Genomic DNA, 26,904 nt, shown 5'->3' on the forward strand with positions numbered 1-26,904 from the left:
TAGCCTGGTACCCACAATAAAGATGCCGGGCCAGGGAGAGGTAAAACCAGCTGTGGTGAGAACACCGCTGGACTGAATACAGGTAAGTGGCTGTATTTTAAAAGTCAGCAGCTACAGTTTTTGTAGCTGCTGACTTTTATTTATTTATTTTTCAGCTGGAACTCCGCTTTAAATAATGCATTACAATTTAACTAAACCCATTGGATTTTAGTAAACTAAAATACGACTATAACTAAAACAATTAAGGTGACTAAAATACCACAAAATACTAAAATGGCATTTTAGTCGAAAAATTATAAAATTAAATCAAAATTTGAGGTCAAAATTAACACTGGATTCTGGGCATGTATTATTTTTAAATAATAACATTTCTTAATTTGAAAGTAGATATTTTGTTTTAAATTAGGGTCACCAAAATAATCCTTTTACCTGAAAAGATGTTCTATACAGTCTGTAACCATCATGCATTTGCTATGATTTACTGAGCAGATAGTGTAGTTACACACAGATCAAAATTCTTTTTGATTTGTCCACGTGTGTGAGACTGTTAAGCTGGCCATAGATGGATGTTTTTTGTTTTGGATTCCCCCATCCAAACAAGCAAGATGGACGGAGGAACCCTGCCTCCTATGCTATTGTATTCTCCGCTGTCAAAATACATTGACCAGTATGCGCTGATTGTATTTAAATTTTCCAACGTTCAAGAAAAGCCGATCATTATATTGACTTCTCTCAAATGGAAAGGGCCAAAGATGGATTGAAATTCAGCCAGTCCTTGGACTACTTTTGATCTATCTACAGCCAGCTGTAGAGGCATGGGAACCCCATTAAAATGTTATTTTTTTTTTTTCAGAGAAATTGACAGTGTTTTTCTGAAATTGCATTGGTGTTATGTTGTATGGCCAGTTTTGATAAAACTATCAGCCTGATTAAAGCCATACTCAAGGCAGCAAATGATTACAGCTCTCTGTTCAATAATATGCAATTAAAGCCCAACTCTAGTACAACTAAAGCTTTTCCCTTGCAGTTGGGCTGCGCCACTGCAGGGGGTTAACTGTTCGCCCCTGTCTAGGGGATGGTAAAGGCTTTTTGCTTACCCGATCCTCCACTTCCCCGACAAACGATGCTCCCCCATGCTCCAGCAGTGGACTGTTCCTCAGCATCCTCATGTCCAATTCAAGACTATATATTATGGTCTTGATTACATCAGAAGACCTAAGACCACTAGAATGCAGGGCAGAAGAGACTACAGGGACCAGTCTAGAAACACAAAGGAGACTGCTGGAGGATTAGATAAGTGGAAAATGCTTTTCCAAATCCCCTAAACCTAAATGAGCAGTTAACCCTTGTATTGTGAGCACAGCCCCACTGCAAGGGAGGAGTTTTTGTTTTACTAGGATCCAGTTTTAAATGTATTAAAAAACAAAAAAACCACGCTGTGTAAATACTGTCTTGGTATCTGCCTCTTGCAGTCCTTGTACAGCACAACTAAGACTGGGAAAGAGAGAAGTCAATCAGATATGCTGTAGTGTTCATCTGTATAACGAGAAGTAGGGCCAAAGCTTTTTTTGCAATACTTTTCTTTTGGATCACAGGAGTGCACTTATTTCTGAACTCTGTGACCCAGACTCAGCTGTAAGCTGCGGTCACAGAGCCCATCCCAGGCTCTGAAAGAATCCTGACTTTAAGGAGCCGGTCCCAGGCTCTGGAAGAATCCTGACTTTAAGGCCAGGATCTGCCCAGATGCCTGACCAGCAGCAAGCTCAGCCTCTCAGGATGAGCCTGAGCCAACTGCTCCCAACCCGTCCACAGCATGGTGCTCCAATGGGCAGAGCAGAGAGCGGTAATTGACTGTCACTGCTCTCTTTTCAGTGAAGACCGAGAACTGAGCAATCAGTGATCAAATGATTGCTAAGTTCTGTGTTAGAGCTGGCAGGAGACAGCTGCATCATCTACTACTACAATGATGTAGACATATGAGGTTAATTTAAATAAACTGGAGTGCAAAATCAGGCGCAGCTCTGCACAGAAACCAATTGGCTTTCAGGTTTCTTTATCAAAGCTTAAATGAACAAGCTGAAGTTAGAAGCTGATTGGCTACTGTGCACAGATGCACCAGAATTTTCACTCTCCGGTTTTAGTAACTCAACACCATACAAGTGGGTATGTGTGTTTTTTTTTATCTCCCGCACTTTTCCTTTAACAAGGAACAGCAGGAGAGAGCAGACTGACAGAGAGATCTGCTCATCAATTTGCTGCTTATCCATTCACTGTCTATTGACAGGTTGGGGAAAAGTGGGTGTCAAAATCTGTAAGTGTTAGTTAACTGTAGAACTGAAAACTCAGGTCTTACCAGGCAGGGCTGTGCTAGATAGCAGAACTGTGAAAATCTCACAATGGCCTGGAAAGAAATATAAATCCTTTGGCAGTTAGATAGATTTCAGCTTTTACTAAAAAGATAAAACCAGACATAGTAATATAAATTGGACACCTTTAGTAGCCCGTCCATATCTGTTGTATTCATGCGGGCCTTAAAGGAAAGCGTGTTACCCCCTGCTCTGTTTACCTGCCAAATCCCTTGAAAACCCCCAAATCTATGTGGGGAGTATGGAGGGAATGTGACCTTCTCCCCTTCCTCCCACAATGGTGCAAGAGTAGCCAATTGCCAATGAAGGATCAAAGAGCTCAAAACGTTTTCCCACAGCATGAGATAATAACAAAATATACATAGGAAGTAAGATTGCTTACATTGATTTATTTTCTTTGAGATGTATAATTTAAAAAAAATTAAAGACTACATTTTCCCTTTAAATACTCATTAAAGATGTATTTTACCGGCATCAACAGAAAATACCAAAGTTTGGTGCCAGCCAATCTGGCTACCTGCCTCCTGGGGTTTGTCTATCCCTGGGCTAGTATATATTTGCAGGGCCAGAAAAGGCATCTGTATAATTTTACCCTTTCTCAGACACTACGCAGACCACCATAGATATTTATAATAGTGTCACCTTAAACAGAATGCAAACAGAAGCACTTCCTTTTAGCATTAGATTTAGCAGGAAAAGGGAAAGCTTCTGGCGGTAGCCAAAGATAGTTCTGAGATTTTTGCTACGGCACACATTTCAGCTTCCTGAGACTGCTACCTCAACCGTGCCTTGTACAAATGGCAGTGTGATTGCAGATCAGCCTGGCTCAGCGCTTGCAGGCATACGTATCTTTCCTCTGCACAGCTCTATTAAGTGATGTAATGTTAAGCTCTAGTGGCAGTGAAGCAGAAAAGCAGAGTTACGTCTTACCAATAGATCATTCAAACTCAAAAGCCTCTGTGAATATACAAAATTATAACCAGCAACTTAATATGTCCTATATTGCATTGTGCTAGGGAAAGAAGCAAATATATAGTAGTATGCAACCCAACAAGGAGGAGATCTGTCATCCATAAAAGAGTACTTGGGCATATACCAGCATATTTCCACTAACTTTCTCAGAGTCCAGATTAATGCTACAATATAAATGTAACAGAGAAAGCTGCCATTGTGAATGATCATCTGCAGCATTCTGCTACAAAATAGTATCAAGAGCTTTTAACTTGCAGTTTGCTGTAATATTGTAGACAGAATTTTATAAAAATACGGCCAAAAAACTGCTGATTTTACACTTTTGATTTGCTCAGCAATGGCAGCATGAATTTAAAACCAAAAATCATTTCTGCATTGTTTTGATGTTATCTTGAATGAATAAAGATGGTCCTAGATCTGAAGCTCCCCCATCAGTATGCAAAAGGATGACAGAGGACTTTTTTTTTTAAATAGCAAGCGACCAAACCCACTATGACTTTTATTAGCATATACAGGTTAATTATAATTAAAGTGATTACTTCTGCACAAATAACATTTTTTAACCATAATTGTGTCCCAGTGATCTAAGGGGTGCCTGGATCAACTGTACCATAAGCAAAACCAGTCATGTATTGTTAAAGTCAACTGTTACCTTGGGAAGCATGTAGACTTCCAGTGTCGGCCTCCAGTTGTCTAGCTGTCTCTGGCTTCATTACTTCAAATCACTGACCCAAGACAAGGATGCAGCAAGTAAAGTCTGAGTGCAGACAGAACTCTTGATGTACATACTTGGTTAGAGTCAATGATGCTGATAAAGCCTTTGGACCAGCACAGATGCCAAGCAACTAGCATTTGTAGAAGCAGAGTTAAAGTGACACTAAATATTCTTATTCCCCAAAAATATTCCATACACATCAACTACGTAATGGTTCTGTAATTTATTTTTCATGAACTTATTTCTTATACTGATGACACCCAAATCTATCTTTCTACTTCTCACCCCATCAGTTTTGTCGTGAATCACTAATTTACAGACCGACATATCAATATGGATATCACACCACTTCCTCAAATTCAATCTATCCAAAACTGTGCTGTTAGTATTTTCTCCCCCATGTGTCCCTTCCCCTAACTTCTCTGTCAAGATCAGTTGCACAACTATTAGGTCATCCCCACATGCCAGGGTGCTAGGGGCAACCCTGGACTCTGAACTGTCCTTTCAGGACCACAACCAATTCTTGTCCAAATCATTCCGCCTCAACCTCCGCACCATCACCAGAGTACGCCCCTTTTTAACCGACGCCACAGAGCTTCTAATTCACTCCCTGGCTATCTCTTGCCTCAACTACTGCAACTCCCTCCTCATTGGTTTATGAATTGGTCATGAATGCTGCTGCCAGACTCATGTACCTTACCAACCATTCAGTGCCTGCTACTCCTTTCCGTCAATCCCTCCACTGGCTTCCATTCATCCAATGAATACAATTTAAAATACTAACTTACAAAGTCATCCACAACTCTGCCACTATCTACATCACTGACCTAGTCTCACCAACCAAATCGTTCTCTTCGTTCTTCCCAAGACCTCCCTTTCTCTAGCTCCCTTGTCACCTCCTCCCATGCTTGCCTCTAGGACTCCTCTCAAGCCTTTCCCATCCTATGGAATTCCTTACCCTAATCTGTCTGACTATATCCTAATCTATCCATCTTTAGACGATCCCTGAAAAACTTGTCTTTAAAGAAGCCTATCCTGCTTCTAACTAATACACTTGTGTTTATATTTTCCATCAGCTCACCCCCCACATTTATTACCTTTTGTATCACTTAACCCTCCGTCTTAGATTGTAAGCTCTAACCAGCAGGGCCCCCTGATTCCTCTTGTACCAAATTGTATTGTAATTGTAGTGTCTGCCTTCAGGTTGTAAAGCGCTGCACAAACTGTTGGCGCTATATAATTACTGTATAATAATAATAATACTGTGTTTTTCTACCTCTTTGTAATGTCCTCAGTGAGCTCCTAAATGTCTTCTTTTCCCCATCACTTCGTTGCTCTATGCACACTACAAATCTAACAGTCCATAGTCACTAGTAACAAGACAGGGTAGCAACGTTCCTACATACAGTGGAACCATGGAGAACAAAATTAGCCACCCTCTAAGAGGAAGTCAGATCACAGCAGCAAAAAATGGAATTTGTAGATTTGGAGGAAGCCGAGAGCAACAGTAGCTACTTTTTGAGTTAAGAACAAAATACTCAAATAGGATTATTTTAACCAGAGTTTAATGTCATTTTAACCAAAAACAGCCTTCAAGTTCCCTCAGTACTGGTTTATTGAACTGCTGTTCTGTGTGTAAGCTCTATATAAAGAAATGAAAGGACAGTGGTACTGAGAGAAATATGCAAGTTGCCATTCCTGAACTCCATCTCAAAATGCTAGATGACTGGCATTCTCTAGCCTCAAAGCTCAGGAAAGTTCAGGAAAGTCACAGTAAATTTAGGCTCAAATTTTGGTTGATTCATGCCAAATTCATGCTGAAATTCAAGTTGTGGGTGTCCCTGTTGGCACCACCTGATTTAACAAAGGCTGATTGTTCAGTCAAATTTTGTGGAATTTGTTGGTTGGAAAATTGTTGGCTGAATGTAATTGCATTGGGTACCGCCTGTGAGAATACCATAGCTGGAAAGGGAGATTTGTCCATCTGCAATGTTTAACGTGGTTAGAAGGACCTGCCAGATTTACCGTAGGCTGAAGAAAAGAAATCTAAGCATGTATGGCTAGCACTGAAGTCACTGGATTGACTAGTATTTGCAGAAGGCATTTTAAACCTGGCTATAGAGTGATTTTTTTTTTCTTTTATCAGTAGATCAACTCCTCTCAAATGGGAAAGGCTATAGATCGATCGAAAATGTTTCCAGTTCCTGCTGAAAGGTCGAATCTCGATCTGGCTATGGCCAGCTTTACCCTCCATATAGGCTTTCTTTTAACACAGCTAGCTAAGCACCAACGTTCCCTGCTATAAAAGCAGATTTTTAAAGCACAACATAACAGTACTTATACACATATAAAAATACCACAAATCGTATCAGCAAGCTTAGACACAGCAGCCTGAAGTTGCACTAATCCATCTCCAGCTAATGTAATGTATTACATTTCCAAGTTAGGCAGCATGGGACAGTTCTGCCAGGAGTATTGTACACCGAGAGCCAACTGTCACAGGCTGCTTCATTCCTTCAGGCTGTTATGCAGGCGGCGTTCATCACAAGTCAGCTCCACTGCCACATGCACACAGGGGAAAAAAGAGACCCCAGCCTGAATACCAGCCCTAAACATAGCCTTTCATCTTCCACACCAAGCCTGAACTGTCATTCATCAATCCTTTCCACACAATGCTGCTGTGTAAGCCTGTGGGTTGCCTCTGTCAAAGGTGATCTTGACTATACTGTTGCAGTTGTAAATTCAGTCCTAGAGATTCCGCCTCTACTTTATCACCTGGGTCAGCAAATTGAGTCCAACAAGAACAACTTTTGCTCAAGGCTGAAAAATTAATCATACATAAATTAAACACAACAGACAAAAGTGGTGGGGATAGATGTGAGAGGTTATAGTTTCATCGGAGTTCATTACAGTTGCCGCATACAGCATTTCACAAATCCCTGAACACACAAATTGATAATTGATATCAGCTCATCCAAGCATAGAGTACAATTGGACCTGATAATGCAAACATTGCCAGTAATAATAATTCAACACTCCATTGCTTAGTTTCATTGCCAGAAAACAAGAAAATGTGTTTTTGTATATTTATTGTCAATATCTATGAGGAATGATCAGTGAGGTGCTCACAAGTTTTTATCTTTCGCCAATAACTTTAAAGAACATATTGATACAGCTAAGAATTCTGAAGAAAAAAGTGGCAAAACAAAGCAAAAGCAAGAACATTAGGGCGACCTTTCCAGACCTCTGTTACTGGACTAATATGGAGCTCTGTGCCTTTCTTTGATTACCAAGGCCACCAAGGGGCACAAAGATGTCAATCATCACACCACATTTACCTGCTGGGCAGTTACAATCTGCTGGAACATCTCTTGAGATTCGGATTTTTGCCATGTGTTCATATGACCTCTGTAGACAGAAAAAGAAAGAAAAAAAATAGAGTCACTGATAAATACACAATGTAAAAAAAAAAAAATGCAGCTCATATAATTATAACTAGCAAGAAAATGCACATAAGAGGGGTAATTGAGGCTAACTTCCATTTAAAGCATACTAAAACCAAAAACAAATGTTTTATACTGTATAGTACAGCTTACCAATCCTTAGATGTGTTGGCTGCAATAGACTTCTCTGTCAAGATCAACAGCACAACCATCAGGCATCCCCACATGCAAGGATGCTAGGAGTAACCCTGGACTCTGAACTGTCCTTTCGGGCCCACATCCAATCCCTGTCCAAATTATGCCACCTCAGCTTCTGTACCATCTCCAGGATACACCAACACAACACAGCTTCTAATTCACTCCTTGGTTATCCCCCCCCATAATTATTATTACTAGCAATGTTTGTTCATATGACACTTTCCACACAAAAAAAGTAAGAAAAAAACTAGAATCACTGATAAATAATGTAAAAAGACATACAAAATGCAGCTCATATATTTATAACTAGCAGGAAAATGCACATAAGAGGGGGAATAGAGGGTAACTTCCATTTAAAGTACATTAAACCCCCAAAACAGATGTTTTATACTGGATATTGCAGCTTATCAATCCTTAGATGTGGCAGCTGCAGTAGTTGTCTACCTTTATTTTCACCTGGTGATATGGCCAGTAAGTCTGTTAATTTCAGCTTCCTTTAACAGACCAAGCTGTCCATCAAAAGTGTCAGTTAGAGAGTTGAGACAAACCATTCAAGAGTGACAGGGGTACTTACAATGATCAGCTTTTAATCATTATTGTACTTAGTAAAACATTTATCCTAAAAGGAAAAAAATGTTGCTGTAACTGCTTAAAAAGTGTTAGCTGGAGTCTGGCTTTAATTTGTTAGTTTATCTAAATTTGCTTGTGCATCTAATACCCCCACTCCACCCCCATACTGACAATTCTGCTGTCCAAAGGTGTCTCCTTAATTCAGAAGGGAGACACCCTAAGACATGAAGTGTGTTATTGGCAGGATCATCAGGTGAGAATAAAGGAAAAAACGTACAAAAAAGAAAACTAATGCAGTCACCGCATATAGAGTCTGTTCACACCAGCTGCAGTGTTACAGTGCAGAGGCTGGTGTGCAGAGCAGTGGGATCACTGCAGTGCCAATACACCGATCTTGGCACATTGCATCGTACTGTACTGCATTGAAAAAAAGTACGGCTTGCCACAGTGGTGTGAATGGGGCACATAGGAGACAAAGCATTTTGCCTTGTCTTGCTGTATGAGTGCACTGAAATAGCCGTTCCCACTACACATGATGTGAATATAGCCTGAGGTACTGTAGAAAGTTCCTCCAATTTTGTAAATTAACACTGCTCTGCCAGAAAATAGCAGTTTGGAAGCTTTTATTTATATCTGAAAACACTTTAGCATAGAATAGTCTATTAGTTGTATAGATGTTACCTGAACATTTCAACACTCTTCTGAATTTGGCATTAAAGCCCAGTCCAGCCAAAATTATTTTATTTTGGATGGAGTGGGAAAAAGTTTGAATTTTTATTGGAGACATCTCCTTGCTTACTGCACAAGTGATCTCCTTTTATGCGGACAACAAAACACTCTCTTGTAGAAGGTTTCATCTACTGTCAGTGTTCTCCTGCACCAGTGACCCAGCATGGAAAATCTTTCCAATGGAGTTGCAGACAGTAAGAAATACCAGATAAATGGTCTTACTCACTCTACTCAAAACTAAACTATGACAGATATATTTTGTTTGCAGAACATGCTGACTTTCTATTAGGAAAGCCCAGCACTGGCAGCATGCTTGCTGGCAACCTGTCTATATGTAGCTAAGTCTGATGGCTAGGCTGGTAGCATAGAGGGAATGAATGTGTTGCTCCACTGAGTCTGTTAGTAATGTGTGTAGTCTGATTTCTCCTGCTATTAAAGAGTTACTAGACCCAGGAGCCTGCATTCACTATATCCGGTCTCCCACAGTACACACAACATGGAAATGTAATTATTTTAGTAAATATAAACTGCTAAATACCTTTTCTCATCAGCAGTTAGAGCAGTCTTGTGACTTCTATCAGTGTCCAGCCAAGCACTGGTTAAAGCCTGTAGGAGGAGTTTTCTCCCCACATAAATTTGGGGGTTTTCAAGGGATTTGGCAGGTAAACAGAGCAGGGGGTAACACGCTTTCCTTTAAGGCCCACATGAATACAACAGATATGCAAAACCCCTGACCTCTGTCTGGACAGTGCTGATTGGCCCTGTGCTGATCACATGCACTCACCCAAGAAAAAAAAAACCTCTCTAGCAATACACACCAAAGTGAGCATGTGCAGTATCTCCACACAATATGTCTTATCAGGAGATAAGAGGGGGACACAGGAACAAGGGGAGGATCAGAGAAGACAGGATCAAACATCCTTTTTACACAATGCAGAAGATTAACCCCTTGGGTTCCACAGTGAGTATAACAAGCATGCTTTACTGCATATACAGACTGATTTTACTGCTGTGGGTTTAGCATCACTTGAAGGTCTATTTCACAAAATCACCCTCCCCCAAATGGTTGGTGCTCTAGCAAATGGTAAACATATTACACAATTTTGAACTAATTTTTTAAAAAATATAATTTAATAAAAACATATTGTAAAAAAATAATAAAATAAAAATGAGCCTATTCATGTGAGGTAGGGACTTTATAAGGTTCTTAATGGTAGGGACAGATGTGAATGCAGAATATGCAAGGTGCTATGCAGTATAAGTACCTTTAATAAATAAATGAGCACCTCTTCATCTTTTACCCCACTTATAAAGGTTGACTAATAAATATTTTGCAGAGCAAATATCTTCTGAGTGACGTGTGACTATATGGGCAGGATCACACTATGCCCTGATCTGAATCACACAGGGGTGCGTTCCTGTGCGATTCTTATGCGGGTCTATGCAGTGCAATTTCAAGCCCATTCATTTGAATGAGCTGAAATCACAGAGCACCGTGCTAAAAGTAGTGCATGCACTCATTTTGTAAACCCACAGCAGCCCAAACGCATGGGGCCATTCACAAAGCACAGCGCTTCTCGTGCAGTGGTGACCTCGCTGTGAAGCCGCAAGCTGTCACAGCTGGGTGCCCACACTGAAGATTCCGGTGCCAGGGACAGAAGACGGCCGGTGAAACCAGCAGTGGTGAGGATGCCGCTAGACCGAGGAACAGGTAAGTGGCTGTATTTTAAAGAGTCAGCATCTGCAGTTTTTGTAGCTGCTGACTTTTTTTTTAAGCTGGAACTGCACTTTAAGACAACAGTTTTATACTTTCAATATGTATTTTGCTCCTGTGCCACGCTCGCAATAGACCGTTTATGCCTTAGGATGCTAAATTTTTGGACTTCTTCCTCTGTGAAAGTAACACTGAGCTCCCTTTCCCAGTCCACAAAATAGAAAGGTTTAGTATTAGAAACCTCTGTTACAAGCGGATTATTTAACCATTTAAGGACAGCCCACCTGCAATGTTCTGTCGGCCTGTACAAGCACAGTGACGTACCTGTACGTGGCAGGCCTCTTCCAGGTACAGGGCGTGCTTGCACGCCCCTACCCGCCAACCCCTGCTGTGATTGTGCACAGTGGGAGTTTGTCAGCAGGTCCTGGCCAATGACTCATGGCCAGGACCTGCTGATCGGCTGGGTCCCATTACAGCCCAGAGCCCTGTGTTGACAATCAACACAGGGCTATGTACAGAGGAAGCTATATTTTTATTTCAGACAAAGAGATTTTTAGTAAATCCGTAATATCCCAAGATGTTAACCCCTTCCCAGCCAGTGCCATTAGTACAGTAACAGTGTATAGTATTATCACTGATCACTGTATTAGTGTCACTGATAATGTCAGTGCCAAATAGTAAGTCCCCACCCAGTGTCAGATTGTCCGTTGCACTATCACAGTCCCACTATAAGTCACTGATCACCACCATTAGTAGTATATAAAAAAAAAAAATTCCAGTATATATACCATAGTTTGTAGACGCTATAACACAAGCCAATAAAGTATACTTAATGGGATTTTTTTTAACCAAAGATATTTAGCAGAATACATTTTGACCTAAATTTATGAAGAAATTTGATATATTTGTTTTTCGATGTTTTATAGCAAAAAGTAAAAAATATTGGGGGTTTTTTTTTCACTTTTTTCATTTTTTTCTGTTTATATAATAAAATATAAAAACCCAGTGGTGATCAAATACCACCAAAAGAAAGTTCTAATTGTGTGAAAAAATTACATAAATTTTGTTTCAGTACAGTGTTGCATGACTACTCAGTTACCAGTTAAAATAATAGCAAACAATGGCTTGGTCCTGAAGGGGGTAAAAAATTCTGAAGCGGAAGAAGTTAAACAAGAGTGTGCATAAGAGGAATAGGTTACATACACATACATTTAAAAGTAGTAAGAGGGCAGTGAAGGTTGCCTTGTTTTTAAAGAAATATGAAAGTCCCTAATTTGAAAGTATAATAACCACCTACCCGAGGGCTGGGGTAGGAAATCAGTCAGTTGTGTCAAGGGTTTCACATCAGTTGGACCAAAGACATCAGCTATTAAAAGATTCGCATGTGGAGGAAAAAAATGGCGGTTAAAGTTAGCCCCAGGGGAAACTCTGGGTTGCCAGTAAGTATAGTTAAGGGGCATAGGCTAATTTTTAGACAGGAGCCAATTAACCTCCCAACATGTCTTTGAAATGTGAGAGGAATCTAAAGTACCCAGAGAAAACCCATGCAAGCTGTTGGAATTCAAACCAAGGATCCCAGTGCTTCAAGGCAGACGTGCTAACCACTAAGCCACAGTGCTGACATCCATGGAAAATTCCATGAGAGGTGCAATAAGTCATTGTGGAACTGGAAGTGACAGAACTGCTATAATTTTATGGCCGTGCCATAGTTACCCAGAGTACTTCCAAGAGTCAGCGCCAAATACAGAAAAAATGCTGGTTGTAGAGCAAAAATTGTAAAGCATATCAATTAGGGGTTAGAAATACTACAGATAAAATAACTTTTCCTTCACTTCCAGAAATTCAAATTTACGCACAGGATATTTACAATGTTGTACAATTCACACCCATTTATGTTAAAGAAATATGCATAGCTCCCAACTGTCCCTGATTTTGAGGGACTGTCCCTGATTTGGAACAAAATCCCTTTGTCCCTCTTTCCTCCTCATTTGTCCCTCATTTTGGTCTGATTTATATAGTTGTATATAAGATGAACTATTTATCATTCAAAAAATGATTCCCAGTTCCCAGTTTCTGACCTGTCATCAAATTTCTAAATTGCTGCATTTGAAAATGTATCAAAAGCCAGTGTAAAGAAATAGTAGTGGCCAAAAAAAAGCACCCATGGGTTTAGCGAATCGTTTTTTTGGTATAATTCTCCTTTAAGGGGGCGTGGTGGGGGGGTGTCTTATGCCTACATACTTTTGCTAATAGGTGTCCCTTGTTCCTATCTCAAAAAGTTGGGAGGTATGAATATGATGGACTATCATGCTGACCTTGTGAAATCCTAACAGAAAAGCTGGGAAGAGTTGGTTATATCCAGTGTTCACATACAGTATAAACTTTAATTCATCATGTAATTTTTTTCCAGGAGCACTAGGGCAGCGGTCTTTGTCCGTGTCCGCTCTGCATAAGCAGAGCAGACATGGACCTCTCATCCACTTGCTCAGCGGGGATCAGCGGGCAGATCCCCCACTGGGCAAGCTGATCCGCTGACGGGTTCGCCCACGGGTGGACTGACAACTCATGGGGCCCCCGGGCAATAGGGGATCATGTGTCCTTGCCCAAACTCAAAAAAGCCTATGAAAAAGGTACCAGGGGCATCTCATGGGGCCCCCTACTGACCCCGGGCCCTTGGGCAGTGCCCCAGTTTCCAAATGGTCAGTCTGCCCCTGGGTCTGCCCCATGTGAAAGGGGCCTTAAAGGGAAGCTTCTCTTGAAATTGTTACAATGCAGGTATAGACATTTCTTTAGTCCCAAAACAAGCAATCGCCATTCATACATTCTTGTTATTTCATTATGTAATGCATTATATCAGGCGTCTCCAAACTTTTTAAACAAAGGGCCAGTTTACTGTCCTTAAGACTTTAGAGGGGCCGCACTATGACCATCGGGAGTAGAAAATTTCCCAGCATAAGTTGGAGTAAACAATGCCCCATCCTTGGTGTCACTGGAAGGAATTGTACCCCATCATTGGTGTAATTGAGCCCCATCGTTGGTGTCATTGGTAGGAATAGTGCCCCATTGTTGGTGTCATTGGTAGGAATAGTGCCCCATCATTGGTGTTATTAGGAGGAATTCTGCCACATCGTTGATGTAAATGAGAGGAATTGTGTCCCATCGCTGCTGTAATTGGGAGGAACTGTGCCCCATCACTGGCTTTATTGGAAGGAATTGTGTCCCATCATTGGTGTCATTGGGCCACATTGTTGGTGTCATTGGGCGGAACTGTGCCTCATCATTGGTATCATTGGGAGGAATTGTGCCCCATTACTGGTGTCATTGGGAGAAATTGTGCCCCATCATTGGTAGTAATTGTACCCCATCGTTCATTCCATTGGGCCCCATTCTAGGTGTCATTGGGAGGAACTGTGCCCCATTGTTGGTGTCATTGGCAGGAACTGTGCCCCATTGTTGGTGTCATTGGGAGGAACTATGGCCCATCATTGGTGTCACTGGGAGGAACTGTGCCCCATTATTGGTGTCAGTGAATGAAATAGTGCCCCAAGGGCCGGATAAAAGCAAGCAAAGGGCTGCATCTGGCCCCCAGGCCGCAGTTTGGAGACCACTGCATTATATTATCCTAAGGCCTCATGCACACAGGGCGTTTTTGCAGCCACTTTTAGGGGCGTTTTTTTTTAACTACTTCCAAACGGCCTTCTATTTTATCCTATGCGTCCATGCACACATAGACTTTTAGAAACTTTTAGAAGAAGTAAAGTTTAGCAGCAGGCAAAGAAACCCAGGGCCACTGCATTCAGGAGCAGCAGCGTTTTGGGAAGAAAAATGCATGACGTGGCAAAATGCGTCTAAATGTGCCTGAACGCTAGTCACGTTTAGAGCTTGAGCATTAAGTCATTTCAATGGCCAGAATAAATTATTCTGGCCAATGAAATGAATTAATGCCCAAGCACTTGACGCTTGTAAATGCACCTAAACACTTGTAAAGGTTTAGATATTTTTACAAGTGTCAGGCTCTTTTTCTGCAAAAATGCTGCTGCCAGGAGGACAGCTTCTAGGAGAGCTTTTTTTTTTATCATCCTGTGTTCATGAGGCCTTAGACTCCTAAATTCTCCTGTGTTCATTGCATATACATAAGCATGGTCAATTCACTATAGTTTACCAGGTGGTATTTTCATCACAATGCCTTTTTTTTTGGATGACATTTTTTCTTTCCAATTCAGTGGTGGTTTAATTTCACGGGTTTGCAGACTTTTCCACATGCATCCTAACCTAACATAATTGCACAGGTTAACACTCCTTAAAATACCACTCGATTTATATCAGTTATAACTCTGAGGTTCTACGAGGTGTCTACTGAGGAGATTAGAAAAAGCAGTCCCAAGCAATTCCACGTACCCACCAGGAGGTCTCTACCTACATCTACTAATCTCCAGCATTGTAGATAACGATACAGAGAAATGAACTGTTAGCTCAATACAAGTCAATAGCTTGTCAAGTTCAACCTGATCCAGACACACATTCTCTTCCAGGTCAGACATCAGATCATTTCACAGTTAATATTTTGTAAGATAGGGGTTACATGATCACTTAGATTTAACAAGCAAATAAATCAAGAGTGAGATAGAGAAGGAGGTAATTCTAGCACTTCTGGGTCATCAACACATTCACTTTATATCATGCAGTGTTAACCTTACTGATAGCCTTTCTGCTGCTCCTCTTGGTGGTGAGACGTGCCAAATAGTGAGTGTCGATTAGAAGCAGCAAAATGTCACATAAAAATGCATATAGCACAGCATGCTGCACACTGACAGCTGCCTCTAGCTCGTGGGAGACACGTGGAGATTTATCAGTTCTCACTAGCTCTCCCATTATGGATGGGAACATTTAGAATGAAGGCAAAACCTTTGGAATGAAGGTAAAACTTAATTCTATGCTTTTTAAAGGTATAGTCCATCATGTGCAAAGATTTCATAAATGCACCCACAAGAATAAAATAAAAAAGTGCATTTATTACATTTTTTCCATTGACACTGCAGAGCATTGCAACCAGGATCAGTGGGTACAATGCAGAGGCTCATCCCAGCCTCAGGGGTACAAACTAATACTTATGGTACTGGAGGAAATAAACAATAAACTACAAGCACAGTGATGTCACCAGTGCAATCTACGTGCTGCAGTGACAGATGAGACCTGTACTCTTTCTATTCATAGATCCATGTGAATGGATCTGTGAATGGATGATGTGGCTGAGTGGGTGGAGCCATGCATAGCCATGTTAAATTAAAAAATCAACAGGATGCTCGATGGAAAAACATCCTGCGATTCAGGTAAGGGGAGGGGTAATTTGTGGTTTGAAAAAGGGGGTTTGGGGATTGTGACCCTAAATATGTGTAAAAAAAAATGTTCAAAAAGTTGCGCTAAGCCTTTAAATCACACCCGTACGTTAAGCTGAACAAGGAACAGCTACACACAGATGAAATACATACAGTATATGAAAGTTATCTTAACTGAAAAAAAGTTTGTAGTTCTGTCCATCCAGTTCTGGGATTTACACAGATCTGTCACACAGTAGAGCCCTAGAGGTAGTGATGGAGGGGCACTGGACACTGATTTTCACAGGTTATTAAAATGTAGACAAAATCATTAATTGAGCCCAACTGCCTTGTTTTCGACAGCTTACCATAAAGAAATGGACCCATTGAGAGAGGATGTTGACCCAAAGAGAGAAATCCAAGTATGGGACAAAGAGAACATCAAATGAAAAATCCTTAAGAGTCCAAAATCATTAATATCAACTGGTTACCACATGCAGGGCAGAACGTTAAATGGACTCAAAAATAACTTTCAAGTAGACTGATCTGCAGGTAGAATATGTTATAAACAACAGTCAAGGCTGGTGCTCACGGCTGAAGTGGCAAGGGCCAGACTAACTTTCAGCATGCCAAGAATGAGCTGGGTGCAGGGGATGCAGGCATTATATCATCAGTGGCAGCTGAATGCTCATAGAGAAGCGTTGACAGACACAGAGGGAGCATTGAATGGAGCAGCAACTGGTACTGGACCTGTCAGCACTGAAGGGGGGCACACCAAGACCCCTTAAACAGAAAGGGTCCGATCAGGTTTTTGAGGCAGACCTGATTGGATGGTCTATTCACTTCTACGGACCAGCAAGTGTAAACAGATAGGGGGGAATTTACTAAATCTGGTTCACTCAGAATCTGGTGCATCGAATGGAGCAGCAACAGGACCTGGACCTGTCAGCACTGAAGGGGGACACACCAAGACCCCTTCCACACAAAGGGTCCGATCAGGTTTTTGAGGCGGACCTGATTGGATGGTCTATTCACTTCTATGGACCAGCAAGTGTAAACAGATAGGGGGGAATTTACTAAATCTGGTTCACTCAGAATCTGGTACATCGAATGGAGCAGCAACTGGACCTGGACCTGCCAGCACTGAAGGGGGACACACCAAGACCCCTTAAACACGAAGGGTCCGATCAGGTTTTTGAGGCAGACCTAATTGGATGGTCTATTCACTTCTATGGAACAGCAAGTATATACAGATAGGGGGAATTTACTAAATCTGGTTCACTTAGAATCTGGTGCATCGAATGGAGCAGCAACTGGATCTGGACCTGTCAGCACTAAAGGGGGACACACTAAGACCCCTTTCACACGAAGGGTCCGATCAGGTTTTTGAGGTAGACCTGATTGGATGGTCTATTCACTTCTATGGACCAGCAAGTGTAAACAGATAGGGGGGGATTTACTAAATCTGGTCCACTCAGAATCTGGTGCACCGTGCATGGTAGCCAATCAGCTTCTAACCTCAGACTAATCATGAATGTCCCATACAAAATCATGATGAGGTCCCAAGCCACACCTAAGGGTGCACTCACATTGGGCTCAGTTGATCAGAACCGTGCCCGAGTACGAATGTCCCCCCTCCCTAACAATGTGATTCAAAGAATCTCTCCCAGGCACTGCCACTGCCAGCCAGCCCACAATGACTCTGCTTCCATGTTCAGTGGAGACTTCTGTGCTCAGGCATGGTTTTGCACTCACACTGAAGCAAGCCATATCGGATTCCAAGAGAACCATGTCCCAGACTGCTTCTTCCTCTCTGACCTGGTATGCATAACCATATCAAGGCATGGTTTGGAGCACTCACTCATCAATGAACCAGACCAAGGGGATAAACCATGCCTGGTTAAAAATCCTAGGAGTCTATTTATAAAAGCTCTGTGCAAGTCCCAAGCATTGACACAGCTGTCAATAAACAATATCCCTGTATTTTGCCTAATATGTTTATTTTCTTACAATTGTCAGCTCCATCTAGGGGTCATAATGTTGTATTTTCCTGAAATTCCTCAATCAGGAAAATACTGCATTATAGCCACTAGATGGAGCTGATGATCATGGGAAATAATCATATTAGGCAAACACAGTTAAAGTGGTTCTAAGGGCTCATGGTTTTTTACCTTCATACATTCTATGCATGCAGGTAAAAAACCTTCTGTGTGCAGCAGCCCCCCTAATACTCACCTAAGACTCCTCTTGATCCAGCGATGTGCACTGGAGTCTCGCTATCCTGGGACTTCCTCTTTTTATTGGCTGAGACAGAAGTGGGAGCCATTGGATCCCACTGCTGTCAATCATAACCAGTGAGCCAATGAGAAGAGAGAGGGGCAGGGACGAGCCACAGCTCCATATGTGAGAGGACATACGGCGCAGTGGGTGCCCCCATAGCAAGCTGCTTGCTGTGGGGGCACTCAACAGGAAAGAGGGATCAGGAGAGCCTGCAGGGGACCCGAAAAGATAAAGATCCATGCTGGTCTGTGAAAAAACATTATGGAGAGCAGATAAGTATAATGTTTGTTATTTTCTCTTTTAAAAAAATAAGCCCTTAGAATCACTTTAACATTTGTGGTGGCCATGCGAACGCTTGGGACATTTGCATAGCAAAGTTTTTATAAATAGACCCCCTAGTGTAAGTAGGCTGGAAAGTTGACTAGTATCATACTATAGCGCCACCCAATTGCAATAACACAAATCTACCCCAGATACCTCATGCAAAAGAGCTATTTCATGCAAGAAAATGTAATCCTTTTATAATGCATCTTTTTGCTGATTACAGTGCAGGCATGTATAACGTATTTATACTGAATGTCAGAATATATACATAAAACCAGTGCTGTGGATATGGGGGTACCACCAGTCCTCCTGTAAGAGGCTCAGGCAGCTGGGTGAACTGGGTGGGGGGGCAGTTACTGGAATTGATCCCTTGTATAGCTCTCTAAGCAGCAGCTAAAAGGTGGATTCTTCTCCTCTCCCTCCTGCTAGCTTTCAACCACTGCAGAGAGAACCATACAGGTGATCAGTTTTGGTAACTGCCCCCCTTTTCCACCCATCACCCTCATTGTGCACTATACGTTTTCCCCTGCTGCTCAGGCCCCCCTGAGTACCCCTACCGCCGCTGTGCTGCCTGTTTCCCACTGGCAGCTGCAAGCACACAATAGGATCCTTCAGGATGGAGAGTGGGGGAAGGGTCCAGTAAATATGTCGCATTTACCAGCCTCTTCCTTTTCTGAATGAACACAATGAGTGATCAGTACCAATCACTCACTGTGTTCATTCATAACTGAAGCACAGTAAACTGTGTTTATTTTTTTTTTTGGGGGGGGGGCTGTCAGGTTGGCTGTATGGGGCCCCGTGATTTCTAACAGCAGCCCTACATACAACAACTACAGGTTTATGGTGAATATATTAGATGGGATTCCCTTTCTTATGCTCCTGGATGTGTTCTTATCATTATACAGTCAGACATTGCTTTGGGTCTTCAGCTCTTTGAACTGACCTCCATGCTATTGCTAGCTTGCTTTCAGGACAGTCATATACACTAAGAGGAGTCAGTGATGTTATAACAATCTGGAGCTGGGGCAACACACAGTCCATTATCTGTCCAATTCAATGAAAACAATATCAGATGTGATCCTGTCTTATTTAGTATCAATGTAGACAACTATAATAAACCATACACTTGTACAAAAAAAATGACCATATTAGGGGAACTAAGTGTTTTCAGGCACATCAGAAGACCTATTACATCCTCAGAGGACCTTCAAGAATAAAGTGTTCTTTCTGATATATGAATTGAGCCAAACAGCAGCAGTTGACCATTTAGCAGCAGATAACCATTTAGAAGAGCTGCGTGAAAATATCAGATAAGACACTGCAGTTTACTGAATGTTTAACATATGAATTGACAAACTGTTTTTATAAAACATTAGCAGATCTACCCTATGTATTTATGCTATATGAGTTTTATGTGTACATACTAAGTAATCAGTTTCACTTGTTTTTACAGCTGTTTTTATGCTCAGCATATTGCACTTAGCCATATCATTTGCACGGAGCAGCTATTTTATAGCAGTAGTATACTTCACACCTAATATATGTTAAACTAGCAATTATAAAATGATTTCATGTAAGAACCTCTTTTGAGCAATGCGTATATGAATACTATGATACATTCTGCATGGGTATTCTACAGCAACGTACAGCAGAACAGTGGACTGGATTGTTGTGCTAAGCCGTTTGCAGTAGTAATTTGACCACAGGAGTTTGTGTCTACTAGCGGCAAACAGTGGTTTGGGGGCATTTTTTTACAAACCCTTGACATGTCCCAAAACCACCTCCTACCACCACAACAATGTAGTTCTTAGGCACAGTACCTACAGAAGAAGAAGGTAACAAAAATGTAAAATGCAGTATTTAAAGTGTTACTAAACTCAAGACCCTGCATTCACTATATCTGGTCTCCCACAGTACACAGAACATGGAAGTGTAATTATTTTAGTAAATATAAACTGCTAGATACCTTTTCTGATCAGCAGTTAGAGCAGTCTTTTGACTTCTATCAGTGTCCAGCTGAGCACTGGTTAAAGTTTGTAGGAGGAGTTTTCTTTCTGCTCTAGGAGAATGCAGAACCCCTGACCTCTGTCTGGACAGTGCTGATTGGCCCTGTGCTGATCACATGCACTCTCCGAAGAAAAACAAAACCTCTCTAGCAATACACACTAAACTGAGCACGTGCAGAAGGGCTACGGGTTCAGTCTGTCTTACCAGCGTGGACATTTGAACAAGAGGAGGGGCAGAGAAGTCAGGATCAAACAGCCTTTTTTACACAGTACAGAGGAATAACCCCTTAGGATCCACAGTGAGTATAACAAGCATGCTTTACTGCATATACAGACTGATTTTACTGTTGTGGGTTTAGAAACACTTTAAGAGCAGCAACATGGAGCAACCTGCCAACTTCCCAACTTAAGAGAGGTTAAAAAAAATGACTTGCAATGGATTACAAAATATGAGACGCGCTTTCAAGTGTTGAATATGTATCACCAGTGGAATCAAAACCTAATGGCCCATACACACGATAAGAAAATCATATGAAAATGTATGTACGAGGAACGATCAGCCAATTATCTGATCGTTGGTATAGTGCTTTCAATAGCCGATTCCAGCTTTATGATAAAAACTGAGCCTGCAAGCTAGAAAATTTTTAACATACGCAACGTCCACTTTTCGGTTATCGTGTACAGTAATCGCATAGAAAAAACAAGCATGATCAGAAGCAAAGAACGTTCCTACACTTCCTCTTCTACTACGTTAGTACGTAGCTACGTTTCTCAACATTTGCCTTTGTCGGCCAAGAATTTTCTTACAACTCAATACCTTTTCGACTACATCATGATATGCACTTTCGTGGAAAATCAGACGATTGGTCGTAGGATTTTCTCACAGTGTGTACTAGACTTAAGACTTCCAGGTACAGTCTACTCAAACTTGACTCACCCCCTTTCTTGTTAAGTTTCTGACTATTAAAAGAGCACCCTACCAGGCTTAATGGCTCCCTGGCATACAGTCTCACTCTTCCTGTTGCATTCTGCACAATGTCAAATAATTGATAAAACCAATAAGGACACAGGAGCTTCCTTGCAATGGCCCTGACAGGTGGCCAGACCTGAGAGCAGAGGAGCAAAACAGAAGCCCTAATAAAGGAATGCTGAACCACCAACAAGGCAAAATAGCCTAGTAGGTGCCCCAGCCCACAGGTTTGTATACAAAACAGTTAGGGTCAGAGGTGGACTGACCATTTGGAAACTGGGGCACTGCCTGAGGGCCCAGGGTCAGTAGGGGGCCCCATGAGATGCCCCTGGTACCTTTTTCATAGGCTTTTTTGAGTTTGGGCAAGGACACAGGGGCCCCATGATCCCCTATTGCCCGGGGGCCCCATGAGTTGTCAGTCCGCCCCTGGTTAGGGTCACCACACGTGTTACAATATGACCACACAGTCCTTGTACAATCAACTTTAAATTAGCCAAAACTGTTTAATATGAGGACCTACCTAATCTATCCTATCAACCTGTATCCAATCAGGCAGGGCATTTACATTATAGTTGTTAGCAAATCTAATGAAGATTGGACAATTAGATTTCAACATGTGTGGTCATCCTAAAGACAACTGTACAATACGATTGGAACACGTGTGGTGACCTTAAAGGAGTTTGTACATTCAGACTGTAACGTATGTGGTGAGCTTTATTTTTGGTTTGTTTGAACAGACCTTTATTTAGGGACAAGGATTCAAAAGGGCATTTGTACTAAAAGGGTTGAAAAAAGGCTTACAGTAAAAGCAAAACACCTAAAAAACAAAGTGATAAAATGTTAGGAAATCAGGTAAGTGGAAATAAGGTGACACTATTCTTAACCATATTGGATTCTACAAAAATGCAATAGGAAAGACTTGACACAGCAGCTGCTACCATCTGCAGCCCTAGTAATACTTCTATATGTCAAGCTTAATAACTTTATTTACTTTGGTCCTCATATTGTTTACTTAAGTGAAAAAATAAATGTGTCCCAAAACAAAAAGGCTCTATATCATGTCTGACTCCAAAACAAATAATACTAGATTTATACAATAATAAATGATCAGGAACTCAACTGAAGGATAAATACAATCTCCAGGACACCAAGGGTGTTGCTAGACCCTGGCACCCAGGCTATGTGCCCCAGGTCTTCTACTGAGTGAACCAAGTCTCATTTGATAAATGGAGTTGATACTTTTTATGCTGCATAGTCCAGATTTGAAACATTGGGGTTTATTTACTAAAGCTGGAGAGTCCAAAATCAGACTCCCTTCTGCATAGAAACCAATCAGCTTCCAGGTTTCATTGCCAAAGCTTCATTGAACAAGCTGAGGTTAGAAGCTGATTGGTTTCTATGCAGAAGGGAGTCTGATTTTGGACTCTCCAGCTTTAGTAAATAAACCCCATTGTGTCATTTATCTTCTTTTCAATTAATCTATTATTATTTTTTTCATCTAAGTAGTTCATTAAATTTTTATTTTAGTCATGTCATCGTACAGTGGCATTCTTTTTTTTTTGTTCAGATAAAAAGATAATAGTCTCAAACTGGCCATACACTGATATTTTATTTAAAAAAAAAACTAAAGCTAGCCATACATTATACAAATTTTGTCTGGTTCCTGAGTAACCAGTTGAAATTCGCTCAGTGGATAGCCCTATCAGCCACCTCCTGCCCAACATCCCTTGAAAAATTAATGGAGTCACGCAGAAAATTGTCATCCGAAAAGCAGCAGCATCCAATCAGATGTAGCCGCTATTTGGGTATTCTGACAGCTGGTGAGGTTGGCTGTCACAATACAATAGCCACAGTGGGGGATTTGTCCATCCATGCTGTGTAAAATGTTCAGCCTGCAAATAATATAAAGGAAAAAAAAATGGTCAACAAAAATCAGTGTATATGGCCAGCTTAACAGATGTCTCTATCCACAATATACAGTGCAGATAGACGAATCTTCTGCTATGCATAACTGATTGGATGCAGCTGATTTTTGGCCAACAATATTCCACTTGTTTCCTTTGATTTTTCAATCAAGGGATGTTGGGCAGGAGGTGGCTGGCCAGGCCACCCACTGAGTGATTTTTGTCTGGTTCCTGAAAAAATTGTACAGTGTATGGCCAGCTTTATACTCCAATTTGATCCTAACCAGTTATCATGGAATCCTACCAGCCCCTCAACTTTTTAGTATGTGTTGTTCCCATGTGAGGTGCTCCAGTCTACTAGTACCCCAGAAATGCTCCTGCAGTAGTGTATATATATATATATATATATATATATATTTATATGAGAGAGAGAGGCATCTATGTACATATATATACATATACATATATATATATATATATATATTTATATATACATAGTTACAATGGTATTAAACCCCAAACCAAAAATGTAATATATTGCAGTTTACCAATTTTTTAAATGTGACTGCATTAGTTTTCCTTTTTTTCTCTTCTTCATCAGAATTGTCAGTGTGGGGGGAGTGTATTGTTAGATCACACATTTAGATGAACTTTACTGACAAACTGAAGCTGAGCTTACAGTTACAGTAGTCTGTTCCTTTTGTGATGAAGGTTGTACATAAATGAATAAAACCCAATGATTGTAAGCACCTCTGTCAGTGTTAAATGGTTTGCCTTTACCCTCTAACTGCTACTTTAATGGACAGCTTGGTCTGTTAATGTTAGTTGAAAATAACAGACTAAGCCCTGGTTCACACCTATGCCATTTGTCATGCAATTTGACAGTTCAAACTTGCATGACAAGTCGCGCCCCATTTGCGACGATGGAACCATTCAAGTTGTTGCGACTTTGAAAAAGGTTCCTGCACTATTTTTGTGCCATTTCATTGTGACCCACGTTAACATCTGTTTAATGAAGTCGCAAGCCACAATGAAATTGCAAAATTGCACTGATCGTCAGCTTTGAAATCATGCTGAAGTAGCACTGGTGAGAATCAGGGCTTACTGGCCAAATCATCAGGTGAAAATAAAGAAAAAGGAAAACTACTGCAGCCATTATGTCTAAGAATTGGTAAGCTGCAATATAATACATTTTTGTTTTGGGGTTTATTGCTGCATTAAAGGCACAAAGTGATGCTGGAGGAAAAGAAAAAGAGCAAGGAAATGATCCACACCTGGGACAGAAGCCGGTCCACCTTCTCTTGGACTATGGAGTTGAGCTGATCCACAGATAATCCAGGCACATGGAAGATCTCCCCAGCCTGGCCATGCTCTATAGCCCCCATCCTGTCCTGCAGCTCCCTGTTCTTCCCATTCAGGTACAGGCAGGATGCTAGAGAGAAGAGAGACAGCACCAAAGCCAGGAAACTGGGCAAAGTCCTACTCCAGGTGGTCCATCCATCCCTAGGCTTGTCCACCTCACCCTTCTGCAAGTTGTAGTCCACCTTCCTCCCAGCCTCTGCCTTCACCAACATCTTCCTTGGTGGCGGATCAATACTTCAATAGGTGATCAGTAAGATCCTAAAGGAGACAAGAGGTGAGATGTGAAGGTGCCTCCTCCAGAACGGAGCGATCCGTGGTCAGAGAGATGTGCTCCTGATCACTCAGGTCCCTGCAGTCATCTGGGACTTGTTGCTGGCTCCTCTGGTAGCCCCTGGATTGAGCTGTGCTCCCCCTTGTTGGAATAGAGTTGCAGGCAGCGCCGGCAGTGAAATGAAAGACTTGGGAGAGAGGTGAGAAACGTGGTTTAGCAGCAGCTCGGTGAAGTGTGGGTTTTCCTGCCCCCTTGTGTGCTTTAAATATCCGAGCTGTCAGTGCAAGCGGCAGCGGCGGCGGCGCGCAGTGCCCAGTCTATGGAGACACCTCCCCGCCCAGGACCCTCGCTGGAACGGCCTCATTAGCATACATTTCCACCTCCATGAACGAGGCTTCAGAGGACCTTTCTTAGCACAGCCCGATTGGCTGCTCGGATGGGGCTCATTAACATAATAGAAGCAGGCTGCTGGCCATGGGGACAGTGCCAGTCAATGGGGGTAGCTTGGACTGGCAGCACTGCAGGCAAGGTTACATTGGGAGCATCATCCAGCCAGGACTAGGACATTAGGAGACTCCAGCCCTATACAGGGGTCCTTCTGTAGCTACTTGAAATGACTGCAGTCCTAGGTCATCTTCACATAAAAGTGACACTAAATTCTGATTTAAAAAAAACAATAATTGTAAAAAAAATCTCTCTCTCTCCCCCTCATTCCCTCTCTCATCCTCTCTCTGTCCTCTCTCTCTCCCCCCCTCTTTCTCTCTCTCTCCTCTCTCCCCCTCACCCCCTCTCTCTCTCGTTCATTCTCTCTCATTCATTCTCTCACTCTCTCTCCCCCTCATTCTCTCTATTTCTCTCCCTCTCATTCTCTCTCTCCCCTCATTCTCTCGATATCTCTCTATCTCTCTCTCTCCTCTCCCCCCCCCTCATTCTCTCTATTTCCCCCTCTCACCCCCCTCTCTCTCTCTCTTTCTCTCTCCCCCTCATTCTCTCTCTCACCCCCCTCTCTCTCCTCTCTCCCCCTCATTCCCTCTCTCTCATTCACTCTCACCCTCTCCTATCTCCCCCTCACCCCCCCCCCCTCGTTCTCGCTCTCTCTCATATTCTCTCACTCTCTCATTCACTCTATCTCATTCTCTCTCACTCACTCTCTCTCTCTCTCTCTCTCTCTCTCTCATTCTTTCTCCCTCACTCACTCTCTCTCTCATTCATTTCATTCACCCCCCCCTCTCTCTCCCCCTCCCTCTCTCTCTCTCTCTCTCTCTCTCTCTCTTTCTTTTCTCCCACACTCCAAAGACATGCTGGTAAGTCAATTGGCAGGACCAGTGCTAGACTAGTTTGCACCCTAGGCAGGACCAGCTACTTGCACCCCCCCCCCCCCAAAAAAAAAAACAACGAAAAAACTTGTAGTACTACTTCACCCCTCCTAGCACACATCCTCCTTCCCCCCAAATTTTCTACCCTAACACAAATCCTCTCCCCCAAATCCCCCCTCCTAGCATAAATCCCTCCAACCCCACTTCCTAGCACAAATCCCCCAAAATCCCTCCACCTAGCACAATCCCCTCCAAATTACTCGTCCAAGCACAAATCCCTCCTCCTAGCACAACCCCTCCCAATCCCTCCTCATAGCAATATTCAATTCCACCCCCCACCCCCCATCCCCTCTCCTAACACAAACCCCCGTCCCCATCCCCTCTCCTAGTACAAATTCCCCTCTCTAAGCACAGCCCCCTACCCCAATCCCCTTGCCTAGTAGAAATCC

The 26,904-nt window shown here is 42.0% G+C and overlaps 1 protein-coding gene across 1 annotated transcript in view; it reads right to left on the reverse strand.

Annotated features, from left to right (window-relative positions):
- Positions 1 to 25,473, reverse strand: part of COL25A1 (collagen type XXV alpha 1 chain) — a 658,924-nt gene extending 633,451 nt beyond the window's left edge. Inside the window, exons 1-2 of the mRNA XM_089668497.1 lie at positions 24,781 to 25,473; positions 7,392 to 7,461 (exon numbers count right to left, since the gene is read on the reverse strand). Coding sequence (XP_089524623.1) covers positions 7,392 to 7,461; positions 24,781 to 25,080 — 370 coding nt within the window. The 5' untranslated portion in view covers positions 25,081 to 25,473. The remainder of the gene's footprint in view (positions 1 to 7,391; positions 7,462 to 24,780) is intronic.
- Between the last annotated feature and the right edge of the window lie 1,431 nt (positions 25,474 to 26,904).

This window comes from Staurois parvus, unplaced genomic scaffold, assembly GCF_062004578.1.
Source record: "Staurois parvus isolate SC_StPar_1 unplaced genomic scaffold, SC_StPar_1.0 ptg000058l, whole genome shotgun sequence".
NCBI classification, from domain to species: domain Eukaryota; kingdom Metazoa; phylum Chordata; class Amphibia; order Anura; family Ranidae; genus Staurois; species Staurois parvus.